Source organism: Equus przewalskii, chromosome 9 (assembly GCF_037783145.1).
Source record: "Equus przewalskii isolate Varuska chromosome 9, EquPr2, whole genome shotgun sequence".
Classification (NCBI taxonomy): Eukaryota; Metazoa; Chordata; class Mammalia; order Perissodactyla; family Equidae; genus Equus; species Equus przewalskii.
In genome coordinates this window covers 11,965,533-11,984,460 of record NC_091839.1, presented here as the reverse complement: position 1 = coordinate 11,984,460, position 18,928 = coordinate 11,965,533, and the positions used below count along the sequence as shown (strand labels likewise).

Sequence of the window (18,928 nt, the reverse complement as noted above, 5' to 3'; positions counted from 1 at the left end):
CCCTCTTATGACCGCCTCTCCTTGGGGGTCCCCCTCCTGTGTACCCCTCTCCTCACTAGGTCCCTATCTTCTGGCTGACCCTGTCTCCTCTGCCCCAGCCTCCCACTCTCTTCCCTTGGGGTCCCCCTTCTCTGATCCCCTGTACGCTGTGTCCCCATCCTCTAATTTAGGCCAGGTCTTCATTTTCTCGGTGACCCGCACAGCCCTCAAAGCCACACGCATCCCGTCGTCCGCTTTGGTAGCGGTTGGCCGCCAGGAGGCAGCACCCTGTTGGTGGGGCGGAGCCGGGGTGCCCGCCCCCTCCCCCTAGGGCTTAAGGGACCCCCCTCGGAGCCCGCCCACGAGAGATGAGGACGGTGGCCCGGCCCCCCCCATACCCTCCCCCTGGGGGCCGCCCCCGCCCCGCGCGCTTCCTGGGTGGGGCCGGGGCGGCTTCAAAACCCCCCGCAGCCCCAGCCGGTCCCCGCCGCCGCCGCCGCCGCCGCCCTTCGCGCCCCGGGCCGTCCCACCCCCTCCGCCCGCCGCGGCTCCGCCAGACAGCGAGGCCCCCGGCCGGGGGCAGGGGGGACGCCCCCTCCGGGGCACCCCCCCGGCACGGAGCGGCCCACGGGGCCGGCCTCGGCCCGGAGCAGAAGAAGGAGCCGCCGAGGAGCAGCCCGAGGCCCCAGAGTCTGAGACGAGCCGCCGCCGCCCCCGCCGCCGCCGCCGCCGCCACTGCGGGGAGGAGGGGGAGGAGGAGCGGGAGGAGGGACGAGCTGGTTGGGAGAAGAGGAAAAAAAGTTTTGAGACTTTTCCGCTGCCGCTGGGAGCTGGAGGCGCGGGGACCGCTTGGCGCGGCGCTGCCCCGCGAGGAGGCAGGACTTGGGGACCCCAGACCGCCCTCCCACTGCGTCGGACTCTTGCTCCCTTTCTGCCCCCTACACGGCGTCCCCCAGACGCCCCCATTCCGGACCAGCCCTCAGAAGCCGCAAACCTGACTCCCAAGAAGACCTGACCCCAGACCTCGGGCGCACCCCCCTGCACGCCCTCTCCCCAGCCTCTCTCCTGAGCCCCTGCGCGTCCAAGGACCCTTCTCCGGGATCCGGGAGACGGGATCTCTCTCAGAGCTGCCTCAGCTCCCCTATTCAAGACCACCCACCTCTGGTACCAGATCTCGCCCATCTCGGTTTTTCCGGTGGGATACCCAGAAACCACCCATCAGAGCCTCCCCTCCACCGCCTCTCCGTTCTCCCTGAGGGCCTCAACTTTTCTCCCCAGACCCTCCTACCTTTCCTTGGGAGACCCCCCCCAACCCCTGTAGGGGTGGGGCCTCCCTCTTCCCACCCCAGCCCGGCTCGCGCTCTCGGCAGTGCCGGGGGGCGCCGCCTCCCCCATGCCGCCCTCCGGCCTGCGGCTGCTGCCGCTGCTGCTGCCACTGCTGTGGCTACTAGTGCTGACGCCTGGCCGGCCAGCCGCCGGACTGTCCACCTGCAAGACCATCGACATGGAGCTGGTGAAGCGGAAGCGCATCGAGGCCATCCGCGGCCAGATCCTGTCCAAGTTGCGGCTCGCCAGCCCCCCGAGCCAGGGGGAGGTTCCGCCCGGCCCGCTGCCCGAGGCCGTGCTGGCCCTTTACAACAGTACCCGCGCCCAGGTGGCCGGGGAGAGCGCTGAGACGGAGCCCGAGCCTGAGGCGGACTACTACGCCAAGGAGGTCACCCGCGTGCTAATGGTGGAAAAGGAAAACGGTGAGCTCGGAGGGGCAGGGGACCCTGGAGGGGAGCCCCCAGGGGGCGCCGGAGTGCGGGGGTCATGGGGAGGAAAATACTGGCGGAGGAAACTGGCTGGAGGAAGAGGACCCCCGGCGGCGCCGGATACGTGGGAGGGGGATCCCAAAGAGGATAGGGCTGAACTCCCTACCCCCCAGGTATCTGGTCTTGAAGAGGAGATAGGGAGCGAAGTGGACCGCTTCTAGAGGGCGACAGGAACATGCGGGATCGTGGGGGGAAGTCCCCTAGAGGGAGAGAAGTAATTGGGGGGAAGAGTAGAAAAAGACTTGCCCCTCTAGGGTGCACTAGAATGCGGGCGTCGCGGGGTTGGGGGGCTGCAGAGTGGGAGCCCGGTTTGGGAGAAGCGAAGACCCCAGCATCTGGAAAAGGAGAGGCAGTGGGGAAAGCTGATCCAGACCTCAGGGGTCGTGAGGCCGAGAGATTCAAGAACAGAAAAGCTAGGTGAAGCGAACCCTGGAGATGTCAGGAAAGTGGAGTGGACCCACTTGCAGAGGGCGCGAGGAGCACGCGGGATTGGGGGGGGGGGGCCAGAGAGAGAGAGAGACTGTGAGGGGGGTGATAAATTCGGGGAAGAAAGGGACGCGAGGTCGTAGGAAGGGGAAAGCTAGTGGGAGAAATCGGAGACCCCAGGGGGGTGCCGGAGATGCGCGGGGAGGTGCCCTGAGTATTTCGCATGTGGACGGGAGAGGAGGAAGCCCAGTTGAGGAAGCGAGACCCCAGGAAACCTAGAATACTGGGTCGTGGGAAGGGGTTCACAGACGGGAGACAAGCGTGGGAAAGGTGGACCCGGGAGGGGGGCGGAGGAGAGAGGAACGATGCCATGCTGGGAGCAGTGAGCCCCGCCACGCCACCGTATGGAAGGGAGTGGGCTGAGTGAGGAGTCGAGCCTCACTCGACTGGGGGAGAGGTGGGAGGGTGTGACTCTACAAGATCGGGGTGAGGAAACTCAGCTGGTAAGGGTGAAGAAGCCCCACGTGGGTGCCACGCGCGGGGGGAGGAGCCTGCTCTTCCGGAAGAGGGAAGGAGGACCCCGCAGAGCCAAAGGCTGAAAGCCTAGACCCCGAAGTCCTAGTTCCTCGCTGGGAGGCTGGGGAAACCCCAGCGTCCGGCCACCTCGCCCTCCCTCCCTTCCTTTCCTTCCCTTGCCCTGGGGGCGGGGATCGCGCGCGGAGCCTGGGGCGAGACGAGGCAGGTCTGGTCCCCGCCCTCGCGGCGGCGGCGCCTCCCGCCCTCTGCACCCCAGCTCTGGGCGGGGCTACCTCTGGGCCCGCCCCGTCGGCGCCCACGCGGGGACCCAGGTGTCCCGCGTGGCCGGGAGGTTGGGGGGCGGTCCCCCTACTTTCACTTTCTCTCTTGGGCTGTGGACTTGTGGGTCCCCGGTTCATTCGCGCGCCTAGTTAGCAGCTCCAGCCAAATGACGCTCCTTCCCACCCACAGCTCCGTCTGTCTCGCCTTCTTTTCCATTGTCGCTTCACCTTCATTGTAGAGATTTTTCTAACTCTGATAGTACCTTTGATAATCTTCTCTCCTCCCAGACTGTCTCCATCTCATCCCCAAACCCTCTGTCTCTTCCCGTGTGTGTCTGTCTCCCATCTCTCCAGCATCCCCGTTACTCTCTCTGTCCCTGTGGGGGTCTCCCAGTTTCTGTCTCTCCATTTCTTCCCTCTGTCTCTCTTTTTCTCCTCCACACCCCACTCCTGCGGCCTCCCTGCCTCTGAGGTCTCTCCCTCTCTCCTTCTGACCATTTCTGCCCCTCCTTTCTCTCTTCCTGCCTATCTGTCTCCCCGGCTGGGCTCTATCCTTCCTTTGGGGGTTGCTGAGTAACCCCTGGGCCAAGATGGGGCTTATTTGTGAGGGATGGGGACTGGCCTGGCTAGAGTGGGGAGGAGGAGAAGAAGGGGCCCCAGCGAAGGGGTTTCTCCCATTCTCTCTCATCAGATCCTGTCTCCACCATTTCGGGGCCCCCCCCCACCTGCTGAGGCCTAAAACAGGTGCCCCAGTTGACCCAGGAGTTCATGGCCGATCCCAAACTTTTCCTACACTAGAATACACTCTTCCTCATTTTCTTCCCGCTGGAAGCCATTGCTACCTAGAATGAACTTTGCCTTCTAACCAGCTAATGGAGGAAGCAATTAATAATAATAATGAAATAATAACAATAATAATATCACATTAGCAGAGAAGCAGCATAGCCCAGGGGTTGAGAGCAGTCTCTGGACAGACTTCCTGAGTTTGAATCCCCATTCTGCAGCCTCGTAGCCACGTGGCCTTGGGCAAATTACTTAATCTCTTTGTGCCTCCGTTTCCCCATCTATAAAATGGGTATAATAATAGTGTCTTCCTCAAGGGGTGGTTGTGAGGTTTAAATGTCTTAACGCTTGTAGAGTGCTTTGAATAGCGCCTGGCAAATAGCGCTCTTTAACACACATTAGCGTGACCACGGTACGCAGACTGTGCTACACGCTTTATCTGCCTCAGCTCACTTATTTCACACTGTAATCCCAAAATCGGTCCTTGCTCTATGGATGAGAATCTGGCACAGAGAGAGGAATTCACTGGCCCAAAGTTACACAGCGCTTCAGTTAGGTGAGCCTGGGTTGGAAGGCAGGGAACTTGATGTCAAGTTGCTGTTTTGCAGAGAATAGGGGGAAACCAGGGCTCCGAGAGGGAACATGACTTGCCCGAGGTCACAGAGCCTGAAGGCAGCAGACCCAATGCCCTTGACCCGTAGGCTGCAATGGAACTTGCATTTGAGGCGGTAAGCGCTGTGGAGGCCTGAGCAAGCAGAGCAGCCCCCCTAGGTGCCAGCTTTGTACTGAGTGGGCGCTTTACAGATGATGCGAGAGAAGAGTGGGTAGGACCCCGTTTTACAGAGGAGGAGACAAATCCAGAGAGGGGAGTCCACTTGCCCAAGATCACACAGCTAAAAAGTATCAGGGGCGGACTCCCATCCAGGGCTGTGAGCTCTGGGGCCCACGCTCTTAGACTGGGGGTGTGCCAGCTCCCCCGCTCCTGCCAAACCCCTGACATCCCCCCTCTCCGCTCCTTCCGCCTAGAAATCTATAAGACTGTGGAGACCGGCTCACACAGCATATATATGTTCTTCAACACGTCGGAGCTCCGGGCAGCAGTGCCCGATCCCATGCTGCTCTCCCGGGCAGAGCTGCGCCTCCTAAGGCTCAAGTTAAGCGTGGAGCAGCATGTGGAGCTGTACCAGGTGGGGCGTGGGCCCCATAGGTGGGCTGGGCTGGGGCCAGGTGGGCAGCTGAGAGGCTGGTGGCTGCAAGGTCCACACAGACGGACCCTGAAGGATGTAGGAGCACAGACCACGGAGTCGTAGGGCTCTTTGGAACTTCCAGACTCCTTGCACCCTAGAATCTTAACCACTTAGAAGGCAGGAATCTTAGGAGGTGGACTCTAAGAACACAGGACTCTTGAAAGTGTGTGGAGCCTGGGCGAGACGCAGGTCCGGTCCCCACACACAAGTGGCTGTTTAAGTTGATTAAAGTTAAAGAAAAAATTCAATTCCTCAGTCTCACTGGCCATATTTCAAGTGTCCTGTAGTCACTTGTGGTTAGCGGCTGCTATTTTGGACGCTGTAGATAAAGAACATTTCCACCATCAGACAAAGTTCTCTAGGATAGCTCTCTTCCGGAAGACTTAGAGTTTCTAGGAAGCCTGGAGCCTCTGGAAGGGCTGGAGTCTCTAGAAGGTTATGTGACCTGGAATCCGTATCAGGTGGGACATTAGATTCACTGGTAGCGGTTAGACCTTACAACAAGGGAACTGTGTCTGACGCTAACTTCTTGGAGTCTAGAGGATTCAGCTTTCTGCTGCCAGCCCCTGGAGTGTTCTGTCTACCCCAGGGGATCATTCCGCATGGATGTCAGGCATCTGCAGCATCTAGGTTTGGGGCGTGTCAGACTCCTGGGTTTGTAGAACATTCGTGTCCTAGAACTTCTCAGGCTCACTGAATGTGTAATTCTTGGGGTGCTGCTGAGCCCTGGAGTCATGAAATGACTTCTAACATGAACTCCTAGAAAGTTATAGACTCTCAGAATTCGGGGTGTCAAGTTTGTGGAACTGTATGCTCAGTGAACCCCAGGAAGTCTGCAGAATCTTAGCACGAGGGGCTGTCCAAGCTGAAAAGGGCCTGGCACTTCACCAGTGAGGAAACTGAGGCCTAGAGAGGAAAAGGAATTGTCCACGGTCCCGCAGGGGGTTAGGGGCAGAGGCTGGGCTGCCCAGGTGCCTTGACCCCCAGCCTGGGGCTCTCTCTCCTCCTCTCCTCTCAGGGCCGCTGTAGGGGCGGGTGGTTCTTGTGGGGCCCCACAGCGTGGATGTCTGGGAGGGGACTGTCTGGAGGCCTGTTGTGGGGAGCAGACGAAGTGTGGGGTGCAGAGGTATGTGAGGGTGTGTGGCATCATCTACCCACTGTGTCTCCCTCCCAATTCATCATCCCCCAGAAATACAGCAATAATTCCTGGCGCTACCTCAGTAACCGGCTGCTGACCCCCAGCGACTCGCCGGAATGGCTGTCCTTTGATGTCACCGGAGTCGTGCGGCAGTGGCTGAGCCAGGGAGGTGAGGACCGTTTATCTGCCCCACCCCTATTTTGCAATGGGGTTGACCGCATTGTTTTTTCCTGGGGCCACCCTGCCTAGCACCCCCCGCCTCGTGTTGGTGCCAAGGAACCCAGACCTGGCCCTCCTCCCAGACATTCAAACCTGAGTGATTAATGGTTGATCCATTTCCCGAGCATCTGCCCTGTGCTAGATGATGCTGGGGACACAGCAATGACCATAACAGTTCCATTCTTGCTGTCATGGAGCTCATGGTCCCTTGCTGGGGTTGGAGGAGGTGAGGCGGGGTTGGGGGGGAGACCTGAAAACCAGGTAATAATAACCCAGAGTGGGCATGGCTGGGATGGGGAGCCCAGAGGAGGTGCCTGACCCAGCCTGGGATCAGGGAGGGCTTCCTGGAGGAGGGGACGTCAGATCTGGTATCTGAGGGATGAGTGGAACCAGCCTGGAAAAGAAGGAGGAACAAGAGTTCTAGGCAGAGGGACAGGCTGTTCAAAGGTCCTGAGTGCAGGGAGAGCCTGTCACACTTGATGTGTCTGAAAGAGGACTGTGTCCTGTCCCAACTGAGTCCACAGCGCCCTCATGCCCTTCCTAATCACCCTTTCATTCATTCCTTCATTCAAAAAATGCCAGCAGGTTGCTGCTCTGTGCTGGCCCTGTGCTGAGTGTTGTGTGGGACACAGTGGTAATAGAGATGACTTCTGGCCCTGCCCTCATGGGGCCCACAGTCATTCCTAGACACCTAGGGAGTCTTGCCAAGGCCGTAGCAGGCAGTGATGACCAGAATGATCAGGGCCAGGATGGGGGAGGCCACAAGTCCTGTGGGAGCCCAGAGCAGGCACCCAAACCCATCCAGGGGGGTCCAGGAGGTCCTCCTGGGTGAGGGTGATTGTGCTGAGACTCATGGGATAGATAAGTGGTGGTTTGGCCAGATGAAAAGATGGGGGTTGGGGAGCAGGTGGGTACTGGGAGGAGTGTCCTGGACCGCAGGACGAAGGCCTGTCTTGGTCATTACTGAGTCCAGAGCACCCAGCACAGGGTCCAGCACATAGTAGGAGCCTAGAAAACCTCATTCACTCATTCATTCACGAAACCTTCCTCCCACACCTGCCCTGGGGCATGAGCCTGGGCATTTGCATCCCAGCCAGGCCTTTTCCCCACTTGTGACAAGTCACCTCCTCTCTGTGGGCCTTGGCTTCCTTGTCTGTAAAATAGGGAGCTTTGGTGAGGATGAAAGGAAATAACGCACAGAGGGTTTCAGACAGGACCCGGGGCCCAGTGCACACTCAGTAGCTGTTTGTTTTTATGACTGTGGGCCAGGCTCAGCGGGGGAACAAGAAAACAGGGATCCCTGCCCCCATGCATCCTGCTTTCCACTGAGAACAATGCGAGAAATAAATAGCCAAACACAAATGTCAGAGAGGGTAAGTGCTGTGGAGAAAATAAGGTGATGTCACAGTGGGGGAGGGGCCTATGTCCCGGAGGGCCTCTCGGAGGAGGTGACATTTGAACTGAGATCTGAAGGAGACAAAAGGACCTGCAAGGCAAAGAAAATGGAGCAAGAGGGGCAGCGAGAGCAGGCAGGGGAAGGGGCAGGCAGGAGACCCCCACCCAGGGTTTGCTCCTTCCTTCCTCCCTCCTCCCTCAGGGGCTGGGTGAGCTGCACCCTCACACTGGCTTCCCTCTCCCAACTCCCACAGGGGCAATGGAGGGCTTTCGCCTCAGTGCCCACTGCTCCTGTGACAGCAAAGATAACACACTCCGCGTGGGCATCAACGGTGAGCCCATCTCCCTGGCCTGACCCCATGTCCTGTGTGTGTGTGTGTGTGTGTGAGCACGCACATGTGTTTGTCCTCCTCCCCCTGCCCAACTCCCCAGTCATCCATCTGAGAGTGTGTGTGTCTGTCTCCCCCTCTCACCTCCCCCTGCCCCCGACTTCCAAACCAAAGTAGGGTTCAGTTCCAGTCGCCGGGGTGATCTGGCCACCATTGATGGCATGAACCGGCCCTTCCTGCTCCTCATGGCCACCCCACTGGAGAGGGCCCAGCAGCTGCACAGCTCCCGGCACCGCCGAGCTCTGGACACCAACTACTGTTTCAGGTGAACCTTGCAGCCTTTGACTGAGGCCTTCCAGGCTGGGGGGTCTGATTGCCGTCTGCTGACCAGGCGCTGTAGGTTGGGTGCCTGGCTGGTACTATGCTTGGGCTGGTGTCTCCTTCAGCCTAGGGAGCTCAGGGGATGAGGTCCAAGTCCTAGCATGCTGGGATGTGTGAACTGGGAGTCCTAGAATGTCGTGATCAGGTTGCTTTCTTGCTGACGTGTTGGAATCAGAGACCATTAGAATGTTGACCGCTGACAATGTGGGAATTCAATGTTGGAAGGGCACCATGTTAGATTCCTATATTGTTGGCAGGTGGGGGTTCTAGAATGTTGGGATCGTAGGATGCTAGAATTCAGTGTTAATTACTGAAGTCTAAGAATGTCTACTCAAGGAATGTTGGGATCCTAGAATTTGGAAATGCAGAATTGGAAGGTTGCCCATGTTGGATTCCTCTACCCTTGACAGTTTGGAGTCTCTAATGTTGGCAGATTGAGGTCCTTGAGTCTTGGGCTCAGAGTGGTGGAATCCTGTGTTGAAATATTAGCATCCACAAATGTTGGAGGTGGAGAAAGCAAGAATATTGGTATGCCTAGAATGTTGGGACTCATTATTGGAATGTCAGAATCTTGGAAGGCTAGGATCTTAGAAAGTGGCAGCTTGGACCTCTTGAGTGATGGGCTCAGAATTGTGGAATGTTGGAATGCAGTTTTGAAATCCTGGAATTCAAGAATGCCAAGATCCTCGAGAGTTGGAATGTGGGAATCCTAGAAAGTTCGAAATACTGGTGGAGTGATAAAATCTTGAAATGCCGGCGTATTGCAATCTGAGAAAGTTGAAAAGTTGGATTGTTAGGATGTTGAAAATTCAGAGTTAGAAGGTTGGGAATTTAAAATGATAATCTGATCTTGTCCCTCTTCTGCTTAATATTCTGATGGTGCCTCCGGGCTTTGTTACATGCTCTTCCCCTGCTGAAAAGTCAGCTCTGCTCCCAAGCTCCTTCACCACCAGATCCTACCGTCAGTCCCACAACCCTATGAATGAATGAACGGATTGAGGTCTTGAGTGCCAACAGCTAATAAAATCACAAAGAGAGGCCTTCAGCCTTCTGAGCCTCTGTAGCGAGGGACACAGTGTCACCTAGGAAGTCTTGCCAAAAAATCGAACCTGAAGCTGATCAAAACAACTACCAGTTTTTCAGAAATCTGGGGACAGAGGAACATGTTAACACCACAGGCATGCAGTCCCCAACAGCTAGACTGTAGGAAACCTGACCCAGTTTCTTCAACAAATACAATGCAGTGGGGGAAACAGACAGAGAGATGGTTCTGCAGATTTTAAAAAGCATCTTAAGAGATATATCAACCAATTGCAATGTGTAGACCTTATTTGGATTTTTATTTATGCAGACTATTAAAAAAAAAGACGCTTATGAGACAGTTGGGGAAATGTGAACACTGACTGTATATGTGATGATACCAAGGAATTAGTTAGTTTTTCTTATGGTGATATTGCGGTTATGTTTCTTGGAGATACACATTGAAATATTTATGGATGAAATGACACAGCGGATGGCATGTGCTTCAGAATCATTCAGCGGGGGTGAGGAAGTGGGCAGGGGCAGAGATACAATCAAGCTGGCCATGACTTGAACGTTGTTGAAGCTGGTGATGGAGACATGAGGGTTCAATACAATATTCTCTGCTTTTGTGTAAGTTTGAGGCTTTCCCTAATAAAAGTTGTTCTTCGCTCAAACACCATCTCCGCTGGGAAGGCTCCTTGACCCCTCCCCCACCATCCAAGGTGGAGGCCTGCCCTGGGGCCCCGAGTGGGTTTCTTTTACTCAGCAGGCCATGTTGGGTCCTGACAGATGGGGCGGCAGAGGAATCTGCAGGAGCTTTGCAAGGTCCTGGACTGTGGGTATCACAGGGCCCAGACGTGTACTGAACAAATGGGTTAGAGAGTGCCTCAGGGTCACCTGGAGGGCCTGCTGTCCCCTACCACCACTCCCAGTTTCTGATTCAGTGGGTCTGGAGTGGGGCCCAAAAATTGACATTTCCCACACGTTCCCAGGCACTGCTGCTTGCTGTTCCAGGGACCCTGCCTGGAGAACGGCTGAGCTGGATGATAGAATCACAGACTGTTCAAATCTAAGGATCTCAGCACCCCAGTGAGAGTTGGAATGGAAATGAAAGATTATTCTGGACAGTGGTACTTCCCCTTTTATGAGTCCAGGACCCCCTTGAGGAGCTGAAAGCCAGGAACCTTTTCCCCCAGAAATATGGCCTGATAGACACACACACGTGCATATGGTTTCAGGGGCTCCAGACCCTTCCTGAGCCCGAACATGGACTTCCAGATGCATCCTTGGCCCAATTTGAGCTAACATCTCCCACATCTTTGCACAGATAGGGAAACAGAGGCCCAACCAGATTGGGGAGGGACCAGGCTGAGTTCACAGGGATCTCAGTTTCCTGACTCGGGGCTCTGTGGCTTGGAAAGGCCTTGTCTTGTCCCATGAGATTCTATGTCATCACGTCTTTGCCCTCTGCCTCAGCTGACGCGATGGTGCTGGGCAGATGAGGCCAGGGGCTCTGGGGTGGCAACGAGTTCGCTGTGAACCTGACCCGAGCTCCACCCCTTACACGCTACTTATGAGCAGGCAATGTCCATCTTTCTCTGAGGCTCAGTTTCTTCATCCCTCAAATGGGAATAATAATAAGGCCTACCTCACAGGGTTTTGAAATTAATTAACCCTCCATTGATTCCTTTTTGAATAGGTACATAAATGCCCATGGACCAAACCTAGAAGGATTCTTAGAACCCCCAGCTCTGACCCCAGCCCCTCTCTGAAGAGGCAGCTATTGTTACTATATTTGTGTCTCCTTCCAGAGACAGTCTCTGTATGAAACACTCATACATATCCAGAAATTTTTTATTTGGTCTAAATGGTAGAGTCTTGTTTCTTTTTGAAGGGAGAGGGTGCTGCATTTTCTTTCTTTTCTTTTTTTTTTTTTTTCCTGATTCTAAAAGTAACACACCCACTCTTGAGAATTTGGAAAATACAGAAAGATGTCACCTGTCACACTACCACATAAAAAAAGTCACTGTCGACATTTTAATATATTTCCTTCTAGTCCTTTTATGCAAAACAAAATTTGGATCATACGGCACCTGTGGCTTTGCATCATTTCTTGAAAGCACAGGTTATGAATACGGAATATAAAGCATTCTCAGCTGCCCGTGGGTCAAGTGTTTTAGCCAAGCTCCCTGCCCATCTCAGCCATGGCACCAGGGGCCAGCACATAAAATGCCCCAGTTCCTTCCAGACCAGCAGAAGGCTGGGGAGGGCTGGCTTTTGCATCTGGGTATGGGATGGAGTTCAGGAGTCCAGGGCAGTAGAGTGTTATACACTACTATTCTCCAATGTGCTTTTTAAAAACCTAACATAGGGGCCAGCTCGGTGGCGCAGCGGTTAAGTGCGCACGTTCGGCTTTGGCAGCCTGGGGTTCACCGGTTCGGATCCCGGGTGTGGACATGGCACTGCTTGGCAAGCCATGCTGTGGTAGGCGTCCCACATATAAAGTAGAGGAAGATGGGCATGGATGTTAGCTCAGGGCCAGTCTTCCTCAGCGAAAAGAGGAGGATTGGCAGTAGTTAGCTCAGGGCTGATCTTCCTCAAAAAAAAAATAAATAAATAAAAACCTAACATATTGATCAATTAATACAGCAATATTTGCTGAGCACCTCCTGTGTGCTGGGCACTGTTGTAGGCACTGGGGATATATCAAGGGACAAAACAGACAAAAGTCCTGTCCTCAGAGGAAGACAGATAAACAACTCCATCTCTAATAAAGAGCAGGTGGCAATAAGTCCTAAGAAGGAGGGTAAATCAGTGGAAGGGGAAAGGAAGAAATAGATAGTAGGGACTGTTTATTTTTCCTGGTCTGATTAAAATTTTTTTTTATTATGGAAAATTTCAAATGTATATCAAAGCAACCAAGATAGTATATTGAACTCCTGTGAACTCTCAGCCAGCTTCAATGGGTATGAAGATTTGCCCCACTTTGGATACAGACATTTTCCTATTTTCTTGCATAACTGAAATGCTGTGATTACACTGAATGGAAGTAACAATCATTTTGATTGGTATTTTGGATAGGATGATTTAGGACGACTTTCTGAGATGACATTCGTGTGTGTCACTGATACACACTGAGCATCTGCTGCACGCCAGGCACTGTTCTGGGAGTTAAGGCTCCCCAGGAGAAGGACATTTGAGCACACATGTAAATGAAGGGAAGGACGAGCCAGAGTGGATGTCTGTGGGAATAGCAAGCCAGGTAGAGGGAACAGCAGGTGCAAAGGCCTTGGGATAGGACTCTGTTTGAGGACCAGCGAGGATGCTAATGGGGCTGGAAGAGAGTGAGAGTGAGAGTGGAGAGAGAGTTGACATCAGCCAGATTCGGGAGCGCCTGGCGATTCACGGTGAGGACTTGGGTGTTTGCCCTGAGTGAGATGGAGCCATGTTTGGAGAAGAGGAGCGATGTGACACCCTCTAGCTTGGGCCCCAGAAGGCAGGGATTGCTGTCTGATTCGCTTGTACTGAGTCCCCAGCAGATCCCAGCCCAGCACACAGGAGTAGGTCGCTAAACATCTGTTGGGCATGCAGAACATATCGGAGCCCGTGGAGCCGCGCTATGTCTTTATGTTCCAGTGTGTGGCTGTGCTTTGATTTATTTAGCTGGCCCCTGTGGACGGTCATTTGGCTTCATACAGGCTTGTTTTAAGCATTGCATGAGACAATGTTTATTCTGATGCCCTGAGCGCAGTGCTTGACTAGAGGAAGTGCTTTATCAGTGTGAGTCATTATCATTACTACTACTATTATTGCTGTTATTATCACAGGGTGAACACCCCGCCATCCCCCGCCCCCCTCCCCGGGAGGGGCGTGGCCTGCCCTCGAGGCAGCCCCTCCGCCCTCCTGACCTGGGCTCCGTCTCTGTCTGCAGCTCCACAGAGAAGAACTGCTGCGTACGGCAGCTGTACATTGACTTTCGCAAGGATCTGGGCTGGAAGTGGATCCACGAGCCCAAGGGCTACCACGCCAACTTCTGCCTGGGGCCCTGCCCCTACATTTGGAGCCTGGACACGCAGTACAGCAAGGTGCGTGCGGCTCATGGGCTGGGGATGGGCTGGGGGGAGCAGGGACCGAGGGAGGGGAGAGAGAAAGAGAGAGAAAATCAGGGATGACTTGGCGAGCTGGGGAGAAATAGAGAGAGACAGGGAGATTGGAGGGGGCATGGTAAAGAGATGGGAGAAAAGCCAGAGACAGGGTCTGAGCGGCTACAGACACGACGCAGAGGGAGAGAGAGATATGGGGAGACCCACGGAGACGGAGTAACTTAGAGGGGGCGGAGGCGGGGAAATGGGAAGAGAGAGAAACAGAGAAAAAGGCAGGAGGATACAGACTGATACGGAGTTAGGAAGATGGAAGGAGAGAGAAAGACTGTGAGGTACAAGCCAAGAGCGGAAAACGGGGAGAGGAAAGATGGAGAGAGAAACAGACTGAGACAAGACAGAGGGAGAAGGGGAGAGGCTGGCGGGGTGGGGGCACCCTCCCCGCGCCCCTGACCCTGACCTGCCCGCCCGCCCGCAGGTCCTGGCCCTGTACAACCAGCACAACCCGGGCGCGTCGGCGGCGCCGTGCTGCGTGCCGCAGGTGCTGGAGCCGCTGCCCATCGTGTACTACGTGGGTCGCAAGCCCAAGGTGGAGCAGCTGTCCAACATGATCGTGCGCTCCTGCAAGTGCAGCTGAGACCCCGCCCCCGGCAGGCCCGGCCCCGCCCCCGCCCGCCTTACCCGGGCTGTATTTAAGGACACCGCGCCCCACGCCCACCCGGGGCCATTAAAGGTGGAGACAGGACCGGGGTCTCTGTGTCGTTGGGCGCCTCATGTTCCCGGCCTCCGCTCCATCTGCCTCCTCCTGTCTCTCCCCGCGTTCATCTGTCCCTCTTCACACGAACACTCACTGAGCACTAACGTTCCAAGTACTCCTGGTTTGAACACTGGTTTGTTTATTGAGCACCTTAGTCCCCGTTCTAAGCGCCTTGTATCACTTAACTCATTTAATCACCGTAGCAAAGCTCTGAGGTACGGGGACTTGGATAACACCGACTTTAACGGTGAGGAAACGGAAGCCCAGAGAGGTTAAGGCAATAGTTCCTGTCCACCAGCAACGTACTTTATGGGGAGGTGACAGTGGAAGTGGAAGTGGTACCAAACAGAAAAGCAGGGTGGAGTGAGAGATGGCTTTGGAGGGGAGGGAGGGCTTCTCAGAGGAGGTGGCATTTGGGACTTGAAGGAAGCCAAGAAGGTAGCCTGGGGGAGGATCCGGGGAGAGTGTTGTTCTTGGTAGGAGGGCAAAAGCAAAGACCTGGAGGTGAGGAGAAACTTGGGTAAGCTACACGGGGAGCTACACGGAAGAGGCCAGTGTGGTTGGAAGGGAGGGGCAAGAGGAAGGGGGTTGGGAGCTGAGTCAGACGGCAGCGCTCACAGGCCAGAAGTAATAACAATCCTCCACGCCAGGTATGAAGCTACTAGCTCGCTGCATTCTCCCCGCGGCCCAGCAGAACAGGGGTTGGCAAACTACAGCCTGCAGGCTAATTCTGACCCACTGCCTGTTTCTGTAGCGTTTTATTGGAGCACAGCCACGCTCATTCTTTTATGTATTGTCTATGGCTGTTTTAGTGCTCCCCAGGCAGAGTTGAGTAGAAACTGTACGCCAAGTCAAAAATATTTACTATCTGGCCCTTTATAGAAAAAGTTTGCCGACTTGTGGTATAGAGACCATTTGCTCCCCATTTTACAGATGGGAGTACTGAGGCTCAGAGAGGTTAAGGTCACACAGCTAGCAAGTGGTAGAGCTGGGATTTGAACCTACGCAGCTCGAGTGGGGGGTCTGTGCACGTAACCTCTGCCCTGGTACTGCTTTCCAGGCCACATCAGGCCTGTGGGAACCTGTGAGAACTTGTACTCTGGGGCAGATGGGAGCCATGACAGGGTTCTGAACAGAGGAGAGGTGTGATTTGATGTTGGTGCTCAGAGGGTCCCTCTGGCTGGCGGTTGAGAGAAGATTGAATGGGGCAAGGGTGACTGCAGGGAGACCAGTTGTCCAGGCGAGAAGTGACAGTGCCCTGAGGCAGGGTGGCTTTCCCTCGGCTGTCTTGTTTCTTGCCATCTGTTGTGGTCTCGCTTGTGAATTCTCTGCTTCCTCTTTCTCTGGCCTCTCAGTTCCCCCTCTTCCTCTCAGCTTTCAGTTCCCCCTCTCTCTGCCATGCCCTTCTCATGCCGGGGGCCCTGACCTGCTCTTTTGCGTGGTGACTGTCCTGGAGGAGGACAGTGTTTGTCGATGGGTGGCAGTAGGTCTGGGTGAGTGGGCCCCAGGGCCCTCCCAGCCCAGCCCAGGGGTAGAAATGTGGTTTATTTCTCCTGCCCCAGGTTAGGGAACCACAGAGGGCCAGGGGTGAGGTGGGAGACGGAGGAGTTCACTATGCAAGGAAACACTGCCATTGTCACCAGTCTTGTGTGTGGAGACACTTGCAAGAACACAGCGACATGGACTGTAGTCACTGCTGCTCCATGAGGATGCGGCATGTGTACACACACATTCACACTCGTACAGAGGTTCAAATATGGACGATGTCCCACAGCCACGCAAACACATTCATCTCTCAGAGCCACAATGAACACGCAAAAACTCTTATAGGACCCATGACACATGAACTGTGACACCTGGCGGACACACATGACGCCCATTGCATACACACAGTCCAGCCTTGGAGCTTCACTGGGACATGACACAAGCAGAGACTTCAGTAGGGACATGGCAAAACACAATCACACAAATACATTCTGTAGGGTCACAGTCACAACCACCACACACTAGACACAGATTCAGAGACAGGGCCACGCACAGACTCACACCTCCCAGCATCAAAGCGCCATCAGGAAATGAAACAGAGACTCGGGCCGGGACCCACCAACAGTTATACAAACATCCTCCACGGGGTCACAGTCAAAAACAGGCAGAGTGCGCACGCACACGACTTGACACGTCACAGTCCCACCCAGACACACACCACACACGGAGATCTGACACATCAGGATCACAGAGACTGCCAGTTGGTTGTGCCCACTCAGTCTGACATCTCACAGCCCCACAGGCTCGGGCCTGGGGAGTCCCACATGGCCTGTCATAACCAGACACACTGTCACACCCCAGGTCCCAGACGGAGCAGTCCCACACACCCAGACACACCCCCAGGGTCGCGGCCCTCACACGCCCAGCTCGTGCCCCAGCCCGAGGACAAGTCCTGGCTGCACACTGGGGCTGCACACTCCCACGGTCGCCTGAGACCTCGCCACGCCCTTATGACACACCCCGCCCACCTGCCCGGGGCTGCCTGGTGAGCTGGCACTGCAGCCAGGAAGGGAAACTTGCGGGCTCAGCACCTTCCCCAGGCTGCGTGGGCACTGCCCCAGCCCAGCCACTCAAGCACCCCCAGCCCCTCGGGCTGGCCAGGCCTGGGTAGGAGGAGGCAGCCCCGGCCCCCAGCCAACTACAGGGGTGGGATCAGGGGTTCATGGTGCCCACTCCCCTCCCCCCACTCCACAAGCAGGGAGGGAAGTCATGGGGGGAGCCTGGGTTCCGGCTGGAGCCCCGGCTTCCCGTCCGGCCCCCATGGGGCAGGAAGCAGGGCCCGGGGAGGCCAGCTCAGGTCTTCCTGCCCCCTCCTTCAGACAGGCATGGGACTGGGGTCAGCACAAGAGAGAGAGAGAGAGACAGGGAGAGAGAGAAAGGGGGGAGACAGAGAAAACTTCCTTCCCTCTAAATCTCTGGACATCCCGAGTATTGGTGTCTTTTGTGTGTTTCTCATGTGAATTTGAGTTCAGACCCCTTTGTGTGTGTGAGTCTGGAAGCTTTGTGGTGAGTTTTGTGTCTAGCATGGGGGTCTCTCACACAACAGCTGGGTGTCTGCGGGCTGTGCTGGGGATAGATGGGTATTTTCAACGTGTGTGTGTCCCCAGCACATGTTCAACTCTGTGTCTTTGTAGCCAGGCTGCATTTCTGGTGTGCGTGTCTGCATGTTATGTTTCTGCTCGTGAACTCTCTGGGTGCTGGGTCCCGACACTGTGACTCGGCGAGTCTGTGTATGTGAGTGGGCTGAAGCCCTGGGCCGTGTTGTGTGTCTGAATTTCTTCTCAACATCCATGCTGTTCTTCTCTGGGTGTAAATTTTTAGTGTTAAGTCTGGCTTGAAATGTGGGTGTTTTCTGTGTTTATGGGTCTGTGAGAAAAGTGTCTTCCCAGGAGGTGTTGTTTTGTGTTTCTTACATGAGCTGTTTTCAGTGTGCGCGCGCGTGTGTGTGTGTGTGAGTGCCCAGTGTTGGTGTCTGTGGGCAAGTTGTTTCTGGGTTGTTTTGTGATCAGTGTGTGTGTTGCTGGTGTTCTGAGCATGTTTGTGTGTCTATGTGGTGTTTCCGACATGCTTGCTGTTGTTCTCCCAGCGTGTGTGTGTACGTGTCCATCTCGGGGATTGGTGTTCTGAGCCTCTGTGGGTGTCTTTGAGCAGGTGGTATCTGCATTGTGTCCCCACATGTGGGCTGGTGACTTCAGTGTGTGAGCAGTTGTGTGGGTTTTCATTTTGCATCACTTTCAAGGGAGTTTCAAGTTCTCAGCGGGGCGGGTGTGTGTTCATGTTCACATTCACGAGCAGCTGTGGTGCAGGTCTGTGTTTTGTGCTGGTGTTCCCGGGGGGCGGGGGGGCACTGTGTCCCCAGTGAAGCCACTGGCATCCCGAGCGACGTGCCTGGTGGCTTCTGTACTGAGTGGAGGCTGCGTCTGCGGTGCATCCCCTTGTCGGCTGGTGCCACGCTGGCTCAGGGCTGGCTGTGGCGGGCAGGGCAGGGCAGGGGCTGTGGTGGGCACTGGACCCGCGCCCGGCCCTCGGTATAAATATCCCGGGCTGCCGGCCGCTGTGTTTACTCGGGCCAGCCCGGGGGCGGCTGCAGCCCGGCAGGTCCTGGGGGCGGGGGTGACCAGGCCACAGCACAGACACTTCCTTCTGGCCAGACAGGCCACAGCCTCGCTGTCCCTTCCCGCCCCCTTTCTGGTAGGGGAGAGGCAGCAACCCTTTCTGGGTTCCCAGGAGTCACCAGTGAACCTCTGACCTGGGTATCCCCGCTGGGCTTCCCAGGGTCTGGGAGACAGAGAAGAGGGGACAGTGACTGAGATGGGGTGAGGGGGGCAGGCCGAGAGAGACAGCAGGGAGAGGGAGAGGAAAACATGAGGACGAAGACAGAGTAGGAGGGGCGACTCCGACAGAGAAAGGCCTGGGGAAACGGGGTTACAGAGACAGTGGGAGACAGGAGCAGAAGCTCAAGGACTGAGATGGAGGGAGTAACAAGGAAGGAAAG

The 18,928-nt window shown here is 55.7% G+C and overlaps 1 protein-coding gene across 2 annotated transcripts; it reads left to right on the top strand.

Moving 5' to 3' along the window:
- The first annotated feature begins 578 nt into the window (after positions 1-578).
- Positions 579-14,376, top strand: TGFB1 (transforming growth factor beta 1). Of its 2 annotated transcripts, none has more exons than XM_008537629.2 (7): positions 579-1,727; positions 4,826-4,986; positions 6,236-6,353; positions 8,053-8,130; positions 8,305-8,452; positions 13,463-13,616; positions 14,110-14,376. In XM_008537629.2, the coding sequence occupies exons 1-7, from the start codon at positions 1,373-1,375 to the stop codon at positions 14,266-14,268; spliced, it is 1,173 nt and encodes a 390-aa protein (XP_008535851.2). In that variant the 5' UTR covers positions 579-1,372; the 3' UTR covers positions 14,269-14,376. The 2 variants fall into 2 exon arrangements, with proteins under 2 accessions (XP_008535851.2, XP_070413968.1); XM_070557867.1 differs by having other exon boundaries at positions 600-1,727; positions 8,302-8,452.
- Positions 14,377-18,928: the final 4,552 nt, after the last annotated feature.